The sequence below is a fragment of the Cicer arietinum genome, chromosome 3, assembly GCF_000331145.2.
Source record: "Cicer arietinum cultivar CDC Frontier isolate Library 1 chromosome 3, Cicar.CDCFrontier_v2.0, whole genome shotgun sequence".
Taxonomy (NCBI): domain Eukaryota; kingdom Viridiplantae; phylum Streptophyta; class Magnoliopsida; order Fabales; family Fabaceae; genus Cicer; species Cicer arietinum.
In genome coordinates, this window is record NC_021162.2 from 67655191 (window position 1) to 67669532 (window position 14342).

Sequence of the window (14342 nt, forward strand, 5' to 3'; positions counted from 1 at the left end):
CTTTTTTCTCTCACTGTAGTTGATAGTCAGACAGTGTCGCAAAACCTCTTAGAAAAAGCAATTTAGTTCGAAACTTCTTAAAGAGAGAGAACAATCTAGTCTGTGACAATTGATATAAAATGTTAGCCTCAATCTAGTAAATCACCTTCTACCTCTTAGCCTCAAACATTGAGGTTCTTTGAATCCAATATTACACTTGGCATTGCTAGTGTGCTAGTGCTAATTAGCTACCATTGTTCAACAATGTATAATACATTGTTTCGAAACACGATTAGCGGTGCTATACGCACTTTCATATGAACAATATTGTATGTAGAGTTTGACTTGACATTCAAAATGGTCAAAAAAAGTGTTAGGTATTAGACTCTCTTTCTATGTGGAGAAATGCCTAAATATTGTATCTCGTATGTTTAACTTATTTAAGTGGAGATGAGTCTCATTAGAGTTGTAAGAGAGAGACTATTCTAAATATACAATGATTCAAAAGAATCAAATGTGGATTCTATACTCTATAGTATCATTCATCACAATAAATATCAAATAATTTATTTCAAAACGCAATAAGTCACTATAAATAATACCAATTCTTATATATTTCTCAAAGTAGAAATAGCAAGGTCGACTTTCTCCATAAAAAATTAAACATTCTCCACTTCCTAAAATAAACATCCAATTTAACATCAAAATATATATAGATTTTAAAGCTGTAAAACAAAAAATTTATTTAACAAGAGTGTATGTACCTGAGGATTATTGGTGTGATTGAGGAGTTTTTCAACTGACATGTCATGACGGAACACTTACACCGTCTTCCATAATAATTAAATGTTAGATTTTATTTGAAGGAGGAGTTGAACCTATCAATTATCACTCTAAATATTTCAAAACATCTTATTATCTTATAACTCTTTTTTAATTTTATAATAAAAAAAAATTATAACAATTTACATAAAATATAGTAGAAGTTATTTTGGATTAATTTGTTATAAAATAAAAAAATTTCGATATTCAATAACTTATGTATCGATTAATAGATATTTTAATCTAATAAAAATCACCTTTTTATAAAATATATATATATATATATATATATATTTTATCAAAAGTGATTTTTTAAAAAAGATCTTCTAAATTTTTTTTAAATATTATTCATATTATCTAATACACAATTTCTCTTAGAATTTCTGTTTATCGTAGATAGAAGTGTTCATCTTTATACTATGTTTTAAAAAAAAAAATCAAGATTTTGTTGTTTCAATTTTTCTAAAAAAAATATGATGGGATTTGGTTGTTAGAGTTGTGCCATTGTGATTTCTATTTGTTCTTAATGCCAAACATAAATTTTATGTCATAGAAATAGTATTGATGGATAACAAGATTTAATTATTTATTTCATAAATTTAAGTTTTAAATTATACATAAACAGAGTTTGGTATTATGTTATTAATTTAACAAACATGTGTTTCAGATTTTTAGGATGACAAAATTCCGACTATAAAAGAGAAAGAGAAATTAAGCACACTTTTTTTTTTTGAAAGAAAAACATTTATCAAACATTCATCGCTTCTCACTCGGTTTCTTTCTTCGAGCTCATCTTTTCTTTTCCACCGATTTAGTTTTACAGGTTCTATTAATTGCAATTTCAATTTTCTATGTGTGTAATTGCATATACGATGTAGATCCATCTATTCTGATTTAGGGTTTCTCATATATTAATAAAGATCCATTTAATCTATTTTAATTCATTACATTGTCATTGCCTTTACGCCTTCTTGCTGCTACATTTGTTGCATCGTTGACATTGGTTGTTGCATCGTTGATATTGTGTGGTCGCCCTTGCACAACTTCTTTGTCATTGAACAACCACGAGTTTCAGTATTCTTTTTTTTCCAATTTTGTAATCCCTTTTTTATTTTTAAATTCCATTATTTATTTGCATTTTGTTGTTTTCTTTATTTTTCTTTCGTTTTTCTCTAAGTTGCCACCTTTTGACATGAGTTTTTTTTTAGTGGGGCTTCCTGGTTTTATGTACTTATGCATTTGTATTTTGTTGTTCGTAGGTATTATTTTAAGAAAACATGAATGCACATTTCAAACACATAATTTACGTAAAAGATTGTATAATTTAATCCCAAGAGCATATTTTATCTTTTACTGTTTTGTCTTATTGTATCCACAATTTGTGCATTATTTTGAGACTTTCTTGTATCTTTATTTGATTATAGTAGAACTATTTTTTTTCTTCTGTTTGGACATCACAAACACAAGATGTAACGATCCTCCCTACAAAATCAATGCTTCGGGAAAAGAGGCTCCAATAGACTTCAAAACTATAGCCACTAGTGTGAATCATCATATTCCTTCATCATCTTTTTTTCTTATAATAATCCATGTATTTCAATTATGGGTGTGGTGCGAGAAAAAATGATACATTATTATTTTTAGAATTTGGATTTAAAATTGATAATTTGTGATTTGAAGATGAAGAAATTGGGGTTGAAGAAGAAGATTGTTAAGTCTTTATTAAAAAAATTAGGAGTGAAGATGAAAATTATTGAATTTTTATTATTTAATTAATTAATTAATTAATTAGTTTTAAGTTTTTAATTAAATGAGTTAGTAAAATAAATTTTAATTTTAAATATTAAATATTGTCTAATCAACATCAATTACACAATCATCATGTACCATTTCATCTAAAATTAGTCATGTCACAATTTTTACTAAAAAAGATTCATAAAAGATTTTTTAAAAAACTTGTAAGAATTTGCAAAGGTATAAATAAATAAAAAATGACATAGACTAAAATTGAAATCAAGCATATTTACAAGGACCAAAAACATATTTAAACGTTATATTTAAAATGACAAAAATAACTTTAACTTAGAAAACCAAATATATCACTTAATTAAACCAATTTTTATAAAATTAAATAAATTAACTTAGTATAGTTATTATTTACTTCTTTGGTAAAAAAATTAATTATTTAGTTTAAAATTTATTTAATTTTACACATATTTTTTAAAATTATTAAACTAATTGAACTTAAATAGAAAAAGTTGTAACCATTCACACGACTTTAATTTGTTTCCAAGGCCACAAGGTATAAGTGCAATTTCTCCACCTTGTTTCTTCGCACAATGCAAGAGAAAGAATTTTTAAGTTGGGCTCACGCTTTTTAATTCTCTCGCTTCAACTTCGCTGACTATCAAACGAAAATCGAATAAAATTGTGACTTTTTTTTCAATATATTTTACACCTTAGTCTCTCTTCTTCAACTCTCTAATTCCAATCAAACTCTAAATGTATTATGGTTATGAATATGAAATCGGTGGCATTTACCATGGCCTAGGATTAAAGTTGTCCGTATGATAGACTAATTTAAAATCAATGGTTGAATTTTATAATTCTATTAAATCTTATCATGTTTTTTCACACTAAATTGCATCTCCTTTTCTTCTCTATCCCTCCTTGGCCCACTTATTTTTTTACTTAAGATAATCAACTTCATGGTCTCTATGCGTGTTCTTGTTAACACTAATCCAATAGAGTGAAGTGGATATATAATTACTCAAACCCACCCATAAAAAAAGAATCACGTAGGTGAGTGAGCTACACTTGAAGATGTCTCTACTCTCTATTGTTTCCCTTAGGCTTCTTTGCAAAAAAAAAAAAAAGCTTCAATTAAGTTGTTTTTATGAATGTTGGCCTTCGCCCTTTAGCCTTGAGGTTGATAGTGATGGTGGGGGCAAGAAGAAAGAGGGAACAAAAAGAGACGCAATCTAGTGTGGGAGAATCATGATAAGGTTTAATAGAATGATAAATGCAACCATTTATCTTGTGTAGTCTAACATGACCAACTTTAATCCTAGTCCATGCTAAATGGCACCTAATGAAATGATACAAATCAGGAAAAATTATACAATTGATTACATCAAGGCTATTTATAGGCACTCACAAACAAACTAATAAGTAATAGCTAAGTCCTAAATTCTAACTAATCACTCTAATTAATAGTAATAATAATAATTTTCCATCCATCTAATTAAAAAAACTGATAGATGATATAATTTAGACTAATAATTCAAGTATATACTTGTTATAATAATCAGATTCAAATTATGCAAAAACACAAATATTCAAATTATGTAAATAGAAATTGATATATAATTAAAATTTATTGTACGGTGATGTGATGAAATTTATAAAAAAAAACATATTAAAAACTATTTAATTGACTTAAATGCACTTTTAATCATTTTATTTGTTTAAAATTAATTTTTAATCTATATTTTTAAAATTAGATGTCTTGTCTTTCGTCTTACAATTTGTAAAATTTTGTAGGTATTTTTTCATTTTATATCATGTAGTTTGCTCATTAATGACAAAAGAGTAATGTAACACAGTAAAATTTGTGAAATAGAATAGTGTTTAAAGTTTTTTTTTTTTCTTCACAATCTTTACTTATGTGGTTATTAAAAAGAACGGTTGTGAAACTTTGTCAATAAAAAATAATAAAATGCTCATTGATTAATGAATATATTTTATTTTATCTAATTCAATTGGATTGCATTATTGCCAAGTTATTAATAAACATACAATATTCTAAAATATCGAGATGGACTAACAAATATCTATAAATTATACAACATGAATCAAAAACTCAACTTTAAAAATAAGAAACTAAAATTTAATTTTAGCAAAATAGAAAAATAAAAATACATTTAATTTTGACATTCTTTTATTTTGAAGTTGTCCACTTTTTTTTTTTATTTTTTTTTATCATTGTACTCTTAGATTTTCGCCAAATTCACCCAAAATGTCTCGCTTTTAATTTTCTATTGTTAATATATTTAATTAGAATACTATAAATAATACCTACTAGTTATGATATGTCATAATTATCATCTAGAGTCTCTAATCTCTAATCGTTTTAATTTTATTTTTTTGTTAATGTCAATAATAATTTCATTTTAATCTAACCATATGTGACGTTTATCGTCAAAATTAAGAAGTTATAAAAAAAATACATACTTAGAGTATGTATGATTTCCTGTTCAAAAATTGTTTTTTAGTTTTTAAAAATAAAAAAGTTTGTTTGTTAATTAAGTTTTACAAAAGTGTCTTTGAAAATTGCGGTGTTTATTGGTTTCTAAAACAAAAATAAAAAATAAAACATGTGACAGAGGTTTTACTTTTTAATTTTAAATTTTAGTTTTGTAGACTAAAAATTAAAAACATGTAAATTTGATAAATTTTTATTAATGGCAATTCTATAATATTGTATAACTTGGGCATATAAAAAACTTGCAATCCTGCACTATCATCTTGTTCTACGACGATGATGTGAATCGGAATGCTTTGATCACTGCCAGCTCCACAACCATCTTTCCTTATTTTCCTAGCCATTTAATTTGTTTTATCCAACTTTTATATATATATTTTAATAAACTTGTACATTTGTAGAGAAAACAAAGGCAACCTCTCTTTGTTTAATATTTAAAGCTAAAAGTAATCATTTTTGAAATATATATTTTCTTTCAATAATTATAAATATTATCAAATTTTTTTTTTTTATTTTTTTAATTATAAATACAATAAAACATACTTTATGTTTAGAATTATAAACGAATATTCACAAACATGAATATCATTATTGTCTTCTTCGTGCTTCATAGCCGCACAATTAAGATTGAAAATGAATCGAACTAAGTTGAGTTTATCTAGAGCAGGCCATAATCCTATGCGACCAGAACATTTGCATAGGCCCCGATCAGGGAGAGTCTCAATTTTTTTTTAAAGTATATCTCATCTTTGAAAAATTGTATTTATATCCTTAATTTTATATATTAGTCACTTTAAAATTTTATATTTGCACCTTATATCCAAAATAAATATCTATTTTTTAAACGAATACTATTTTCTCTAATACTAAATCTAATTTCTCTCAACTATCATCTCCTCTTCACATCTACCATTGTGAGTATGTGACACACCAAAGCCTAAATGTTGGAGTCTTGATGTTAGGATATTCTTCATGTTCAGGTTTTATGATTTACTGATTTATAAACTTAGTTTGTTTGAAGTAATTGATTTACTTAATTTAAGAATTTATTATCTATTAGTATTTTATATGATTTTAGAATTTTAGATTTTAAGAACTTATTCATGATTTTGTGATATACCATGATACTATTTGATCCAAGAAATTGGGATGTTATCTCTTGATTCTAAAATGATTTATTTTTTAGTTACGAAATTTCTTAAAATATATTTTTCCTTTGTAAAGGGTCCTAAAGATAATTTGACGATAAGTTTTTCAACTAATTTGTATACCAAAATTTTACCAAATAGAGAAAAGTGCGATAGAAATTGACTTGTTTATTCGAAAGAGCTTCATATAGAGATTAGTGAAAGACTTAGAGAGCATGATATAAGCATGAATCGTATTAAAAATATGATCATTTGGTATGAGTTGTGTCAAAGGCTAAAAAATGGTCAAACTATTATAAAACAACTCAAAGACTAATTGTGAAAGAAAATAAACATTGGAAAAATATTTTAAAAATAATTATTTCAATAGTTAAATTATTTGCTAAACATAGTTTGACCTTCGTGGTTTTAATGAGAGATCGTACAACATATCAATATATTTTTTTGTGTATAGTTGAAATGTTAACTGAGTTTGACCCAACTATACAAAATCATGTTACACGTATGACCTATCATAAGGTTCACTTTTATTATGTTGGGCATAAGATAGAAATTGAGTTAATATTTTATTTATTTATTTTACAATTAAAAATAAAATCGTTAGAAAAATCAAACAAGTAAAAGAATTTCTCAATGATACTTGATTGTACTTCTAATGTTAGTCACCTAGAGTAAATTCTTTTAATATAGATTAACATCGATAGCAATTGATAATGACTTTTTGAAGACAATACATATGAAAATTTGGTTGATGAATTTGCTTTAAAAAATGTTACAAAAAATACTATTTCTAAATAGCAAGAAAATTAATATTAGTTTGATTGTGTTAATTACAATTTACTTATTTTGATGGATTTATATAAAATAATTTGATATTTTTGTATTTTATTCAATAAAAATATAATATTTAGAAATAATTTATCATTTTTAAAATTACATCTTTTATTAGGAGCCCAATTTTTTAGATTCATATAGGACCTCTAAGCATATAAAGACGGTCCTAAGTTTATCTTAACTCAACCTAATAAGAATTGGTTTTGTTCGAAACTCAACTCAAGTTCAATATAAACTTTTTTTAACTCGAAATAAACTCAAATGAAATTCAGAAACAATTTGGTTTAGTTCCTGACTTCAAATCACGTAATTCCAAATTTTTTTTTAATCTTTAATCAAACCAATTCACGTTTTATTTAATATAATAAATTTTATATTTTAAAATATTTCAAATTTTATTTAGACTAATTAAGATAAAAGATAATGATTATAAAAAAGAAATATGTATCAAATAAGTTTTAGTTTTTTTAGTTTTCACTTTCTAACAAAATTTAAAAAAATATAGTTGTACCAAACAAGTTTTATCATCTTTTCATCTCTAAAATATTTTTTAAAAAATAAATATTATCAAACATATTTTTTTTTTGTTTTTATTTCTTGAAAACAGTTTTTTAAAATTTATTTATAAAATAGATTTTAAAAACTAAAATTATTTCAAATAGACCTGTAGATTGTGTACAAATTAATTTATATTGAAAATGTATTTTTTTTTTCTTTTAAATTTTGAAAATGATAAATTATTAATAATAACACTAATAATTATTTTCTATCTTTCTTTAATGAAATTATAACCATATCACTTTTTACAAAATAAAGTTTTTACCATTAAGTTAATACCATATGGATAAAATCAAGACTCGTTTATATTTAATATTACTTTTATCGTAAAGTAATATATGGTTCACACATTAGCTAATATTTAATTATATAAATTTAATTATTTTCCAGATAAATTTTTAAGTAGTTATTTACTGTCAGTGTTGTAAAAAATAATCTTAATATAATAATTTTAATAACATATATAGCTTATATTTGACCATTATAGAGTTATTAGCTATTTTTATTTATTTTATAATTCCTGAACTATGATTAATAACTGGTATTGTCATAAAAAAAGTAAATTTCAATATTAATAAATTTTTTATATAAAGAACTAATTTAATATATATTAATTATTGATAATTTTAACATTAATTAGTAAATATTTTATAACATATATGATGGTATTTAATGATCAGTTTCTAATTATTTTTTATAACTTTATTAGTATATAATTTTTATCAAATAATTTTAATTTCAACAATTACAATTGACACATATTATTTGAACCTTCGGCTCGTTCTAATGTTATTTAGTTCAAATTCAACATCTCATAGTCGATAGATTTTACATAAATTCTAACATAAAACTTTAATTAATGTCGACGATTCTTGTAGATCTTGCATGTGACGTGTTACTATAATCTAAATATTTATAAATAAAATAAAAAAAAAATAATTACATATATAAATTATAGTTGACCATTTTTACAATTATTCAACTATTTTTATTTATTTTATTCCAAACCTTTGATTAGTAATTGGTATTTTCATTAAAAAAAGTCAATGCTATTATTAATATAAATTGTATACAGTAATGAATCACCAAAGGATTATATGTAAATTATTGGTATTGTTTCAAATAATTATAATTTGATGAAAAAAATTGTGTTATAAATATATTATAAATATTTTTTACAATAATTATTTTTACAAAGATACCATTTGTTATATCTGTGGTTTGCATATTATTACAATTAATTTAGCGAGTGATATATATTTTCAAGCCAAAATAAAACTAAAAAGCAGAGTCTATACAATCTCTGTGTGTGTGTAAAATTAGAGTATCTCAACCATTGAGTCAATTAGAATCACATGGACCATTAAACTCTTTTTCTAAATATTTAACGTTGTTGCAATGACATGGATTGAACCTAGATTTATAGTGTTTAAGATTAAATAGGCTTGTGTTTATCTCATGTAAGTGCTCTTTAGTAATGAAAATATCTTTTGATACAGTTTTAAAATTTTGAGATTAAATTAAAACTAATTAAAAGTTTGATATTATTGATTTGAGTATTTATTTTGTAATATTTTATGAACAAAAGTAAAATATTTTAATAAATGCTTGTTTTAGAAGACATTTTAATATAAGCTTGGATGAGTTTAAAATGTTTAATATTATTTAAAATAAAAATAATTTTTTTTCAAGTAAGTCACTAGACTTTTTATAAGTATTTTATTGAATGAAAAATCTTAAACAAAATTTGAAAAAAATTAAAAATACATTAATTTTTGGAGTAATATTTTTTTAAATATTTAAGTTACAAATAAAAATTGTTATACTTCACAAAATTTTGACTAATGAAATGCAAAAGAAAAGATGCATATTATAGCGCGACTTTGAATATATTACAAAGAATAAGACAAATAATTTTTTATTTTTAGAAAATGAAAAATAAATTTATTAATATTTTATTATTATTATTATTATTCTAGATGAATTTTGTATTTTATTTTTTAAGTCTATAAAATTAAACTCTTTGTATTATCTGAATCTATAAAACTAATTTTAAAAAAAGACTGATTGCGCATGAACAAAACAAATTATGAGATAAATAAATAATTAATATTCAAACTAAATATTCTCTTTATTTTTAAATAATTATCGTTTTAAAAAAATTAAATTGTCTATATATTATTATTCAATATAGATTAATTTATCTAATTTTAACAACTTCCACAATTGCTGAGTCAATATAATCCTTCCACAACGGTAGATCCCCAAGATACATGCGGATACCGAGTTCGAAATAAAAAAATAAATAAAATATAATTCAAATTGATAATGAACGATGCTAAAATCCCGCCCAGAGGAGAATTTGAAATTCAAAAGAACCGTTTAATAAATTTCAACACGGATAAGATGATTCCACACGTGTGAAAATTCAAAAAAGATAAAAAAAATTCAAATCAATCCCTTCTATTCAAAGAAAAATACTAGTTTATGAAGTAAATATAAAAGCGCCATATTTTCATTTTGAATAATTACCTTATCGGTCTTCTTCATCTCTATAGCCAATGCCTTTTTCTCTTCTTCCCGAACCTAAACCCTAACCAGTAACCAAAAACCCACCTTACAAATACAAATCACTCTCACTCTTTTCACACCCCTCTCAAATTCCTCACTCTCCATTCCACTTCCTTCACCTTTCTCTCTCTCTCTATTCGCTTCACACCATGCCAGAAGCTAGAGACCGTCGCGTCAACGCCCTTGACGTCGCCACTATTTTCACTCACCGTCGTGCTTCCATCTTTCAAGACTCCGACTCGCTCACAACCGGCTTGGATCTCTTCAGAGCTCAACGAACTCCCGTCACTCGCGGCGTTGCTCGTGCGCGTAATCTCCACGCTCCGGGAATCGAGAACACTCCACCGGTTACCACTCGCCGTGGAAGAAGTCGTGGTTCTTCGCGCAGCGTTCTACCTTCTTGGTACCCTAGAACTCCACTGCGTGACATTACTTCCGTCGTTCGGGTAAATCTATTTCTCTCTCTTACTAAATCGTTTTCTTTATTTTCTTTCACTTTCTCGCATTTTCTCTGAAAAAAAAAACTGTTTTATCTTTAATTTTTAGTTTAAAAAAAAACAGAACGTTCTTTATTTTTTTGAATTTGAATTTGAATAAAGTGACATTGTTATTAATCTGTTGCATTATTACTCTGTTGTTTAATTTTTATTTTTGTTATATGCGATGTGATGCTAAATTGTAAGGGTTTTGTTTTTTCAGGCGATTGAGAGAAGGAGGGGTAGAATGGGAAATGAGGAATTTCAGCAAACAGGAGCACAATTTTCTGCGGATCAGTTTACAATTTTTTCTGATCCTTCTTCATATTCTGCTTCTGGTTCAAATTCTGCTTCACGTGCTTTTAAGAATTCTCCAAAATCCGTAGGCATTAAACTGAGAACACCTTATGGTAGCAAAGTACCGAAAATTCTCTTCGATATATCGAATCTTCCTGAACAAGAAGGCGAATCGTCGGAGCTTCTTACTCCACAGAAAAAGCTTTTGAATTCTATTGATTCCGTCGAGAAAGCTGTTACACAAGAGCTGATGAAAATGAAAAGAACACCGAGTGCGAAGAAAGCCGAAAGAGAGAAAAGGGTTCGTACATTAATGTCTATGAGGTGAAAAAGAAGAATTTTTTTAAACTAAAGCGGGCTTTGATTTGAATTGATTTGACATTAGAGGCAGTAACAGTAGAAGAGAAGGAAAAGGGAAAATTTTTGAAATCATCTTCTGATGATATTTTGGACTGAAATTGATTCAGCAGAGAATTTTATAATTTTCCTAGTTTGCTTCATTCATATCTTCGGCTTGAAGATTATAGATAGATACATGTCATATTTTTCTTTACATCATTCTTTGATGGTATTTTTGCATTGTAGGTGTATGTTCTGTTTCAATCCTTTGTACATATTTCAATTCCTTCTTTGTTTTGAGTTAGAATTTCTTGTAAGTTTAGTTTTGTACTCTTACTTACAATTACAATCTATGAGAAGGATCTTGCATCGGAATTGTACACTCAAATCTTCTTCCCTTCTAGAATTTACTCTTTTTGGAATTCATAATGATGCCTTTTGTGATCTGAAATGGTTCTTTATCACTCATGTTTTTATTACTGCAATTAAATTAGAAGTAATGTTTGGGTTATTTTTCATAAATGGTGTTGTGTAAATTTTGGGGTAGAATTGATTTTAGTTTAGTGGAATCAGTACTATGCATAGAATTCAAATTGTATTAAAAATCACAAGCAATTTTACTTTAGTAATCTTAGTTTCCAAACTCATTTTTAAACACAAATAATTCTTTTAACCATTATTTCTTCAAAATCAATTCCATTAAAATCGATATTTAACTTTATTTTTCCAAAATCTACAACAAGCCTACCCATGGTGTTAATTAGAGGAATTTTCTTATAATCTGTTGACCATAGGTGTCATGTCATATCTTTGAGGGACCATTCAATTCCTTTTTTTTTTTTTTTTTTAATGAACTATATTTGTTTATTTAGGCAAAATTGTTGTTAGAAACTCTTAACCATCTTTGCAGTAAAATGAGGGCGAACAAATCATGTTTTATGATTAATTAGTTACTAAGGAGCAAGGTTATGTTGATGTTGTTTACTTCAAATTTCAGAAGTTGTAGTCCTTATCTTTTAAAGAAAACGGTTCAGGTTTCGAAACAATCACAATTTTGGCAATGCCTCTAAAAATGATGTATTTGGATTGAATGAATGAAATTGAAATGATATGCTATGAGGTAACGACTTCTAATGAGAGGATAATTGAAGGTGAGGAAGGATGCTATTTAGAGGTGGTAACTCGTTCTAGTGAGGGGATGAGTGAAGGTGGGGAAGAATGTTATTTAGAGGAGCGTGTTAACATTGTTCTTATGATAGTTTCTTGTTTGACCTACTTTATTTTTTGTTTTCTTTTATTGGGAGCTTGACCGTTTTTTTTTGGGAAAGAGGAAAGCTTGTTGCTTGGTTTGTGGTTTTACGGTTGAGTTTTTTTTTTTTTTTACTCAACATGCTTGAGGGAGTTAAATCTTAAATGTAGTCGAAACACGTAAAAGTGATTTTTTAAATAATTGCTGGTTGTACATATTTTGCCTGAAAAGTGAAAACTATTATTTGTAATTTTTGTACTTAAAAAAGTAATTTTTGCATTTAAATTTATTATTTAATTTATTTTTACCTGAATATTTTATCTGAATGTTTATATATATATATATATATTTATATATCACTTTATATTTAATTTAGTTTTCCACAAATGATTTATATTCGGTTTAATGCATCTTTAATTTATCTATTAAAATATAAATGTAATTTATATATTGTTGGTATAAAAAATTTTAAACTATCAATCAATTATAACCGTTAAATTAATAATAATATATGACTTTTGTCATAATTACCCATAAAGTCATAATTATGATTTGTATAAATTTTTTTACTACATGAAAATTAAACTTTGAAAATTGTTGGTTTAGGTAGATAATTATGGTAAATAATTATATTTTGTATATTATTAAAAATATTTAATTTTAATTATAATTACTTCTAAAGTCATATTATATATATTATATATAAATTTATTTATAAGAAAAAAATAATTAGTTTTACACATATTAAGAATGATAATTAATTGCATTAAATTTTCTTAATTTCATACCAAAAGAAAACACATTTACAGATTTACTGTCCTACTCTAATATTAAGATTTTATCATGCATTGACTAAAATTTTTATACACTCGAAATATTATGAATAACTTATTCACCTTAGAAGAGAAGATAAATTATATCATAATTAACTTATATTATGTAAGTAATTTAACTATTAATTATTGTAAAAGTCAAACATTATTAATGATCCAATTGTTGTAATTGATTGACAATGTAAAAAATTTATACATTGAAAATATATATAAATTAAATTATAATATTAAATGTAAATAAACTAATTGAAATTTGATTATATTTAAGTCAAAAGAGTGGAAACATTTATTTTTTCTTATAATTGAGTCTAGAAAAGGTACATATGAGTGATTGTGATTTATTAAATCTGGTACACATGAGTGATTGTGATTTATTAAATCTAATACATATGAGTGAGTGATTGTGATTTATTAACTCTGTAAAAAATTTTCTTCACTTTCAATCTTTTGAAACTTAATCTCAATTTTTATATCATATTATTTTAAATACAGTTGATATATTTATATATTTAAGTAAATACAAACAATATAATATAGATTCATTATTCACTATTCAGCTTTATATTTAATCTAGATCAAAGTAATTGGTAAATAAGACTAAATTCTATTTCAACATCTATATATCATTATCATTTATATAATCAAATTTATTTGACATTTTAAAATTTAATTTATAATAATAAATTTAAATATGTAAAAAATACTATAAGTTAACATGTTTAAATTACATAAAAAGTTAAGTCTTTATTTGAAGTGATTTTCTATTTTATGTTTTGAAATTTTCAAAAATTAAAATCACATTTCATGTGGTTGTATTTCCACCTCTTATAGCATACAGCACACCAAGCAAAATATGATAATTATTATCAATGAAAAATGAAGTATCTTATTAATGAAAAAAAAATCATCAATCTTTTGGTTGAGATTTAACATTTACACATCCGACTATTATTGATTTATTATTACAATAGG

At 24.9% G+C, this 14342-nt stretch overlaps 1 protein-coding gene across 1 annotated transcript; it reads left to right on the top strand.

Annotated features, from left to right (window-relative positions):
* Positions 1-10176: 10176 nt before the first annotated feature.
* On the top strand, positions 10177-11711 carry LOC101497267 (protein GIGAS CELL1). The gene is made up of 2 exons (XM_004493494.4): positions 10177-10622; positions 10876-11711. Exons 1-2 carry the CDS (start codon positions 10326-10328, stop codon positions 11275-11277), a joined length of 699 nt encoding a protein of 232 aa, XP_004493551.1. The 5' UTR covers positions 10177-10325; the 3' UTR covers positions 11278-11711.
* The last annotated feature ends 2631 nt before the right edge of the window (positions 11712-14342 follow it).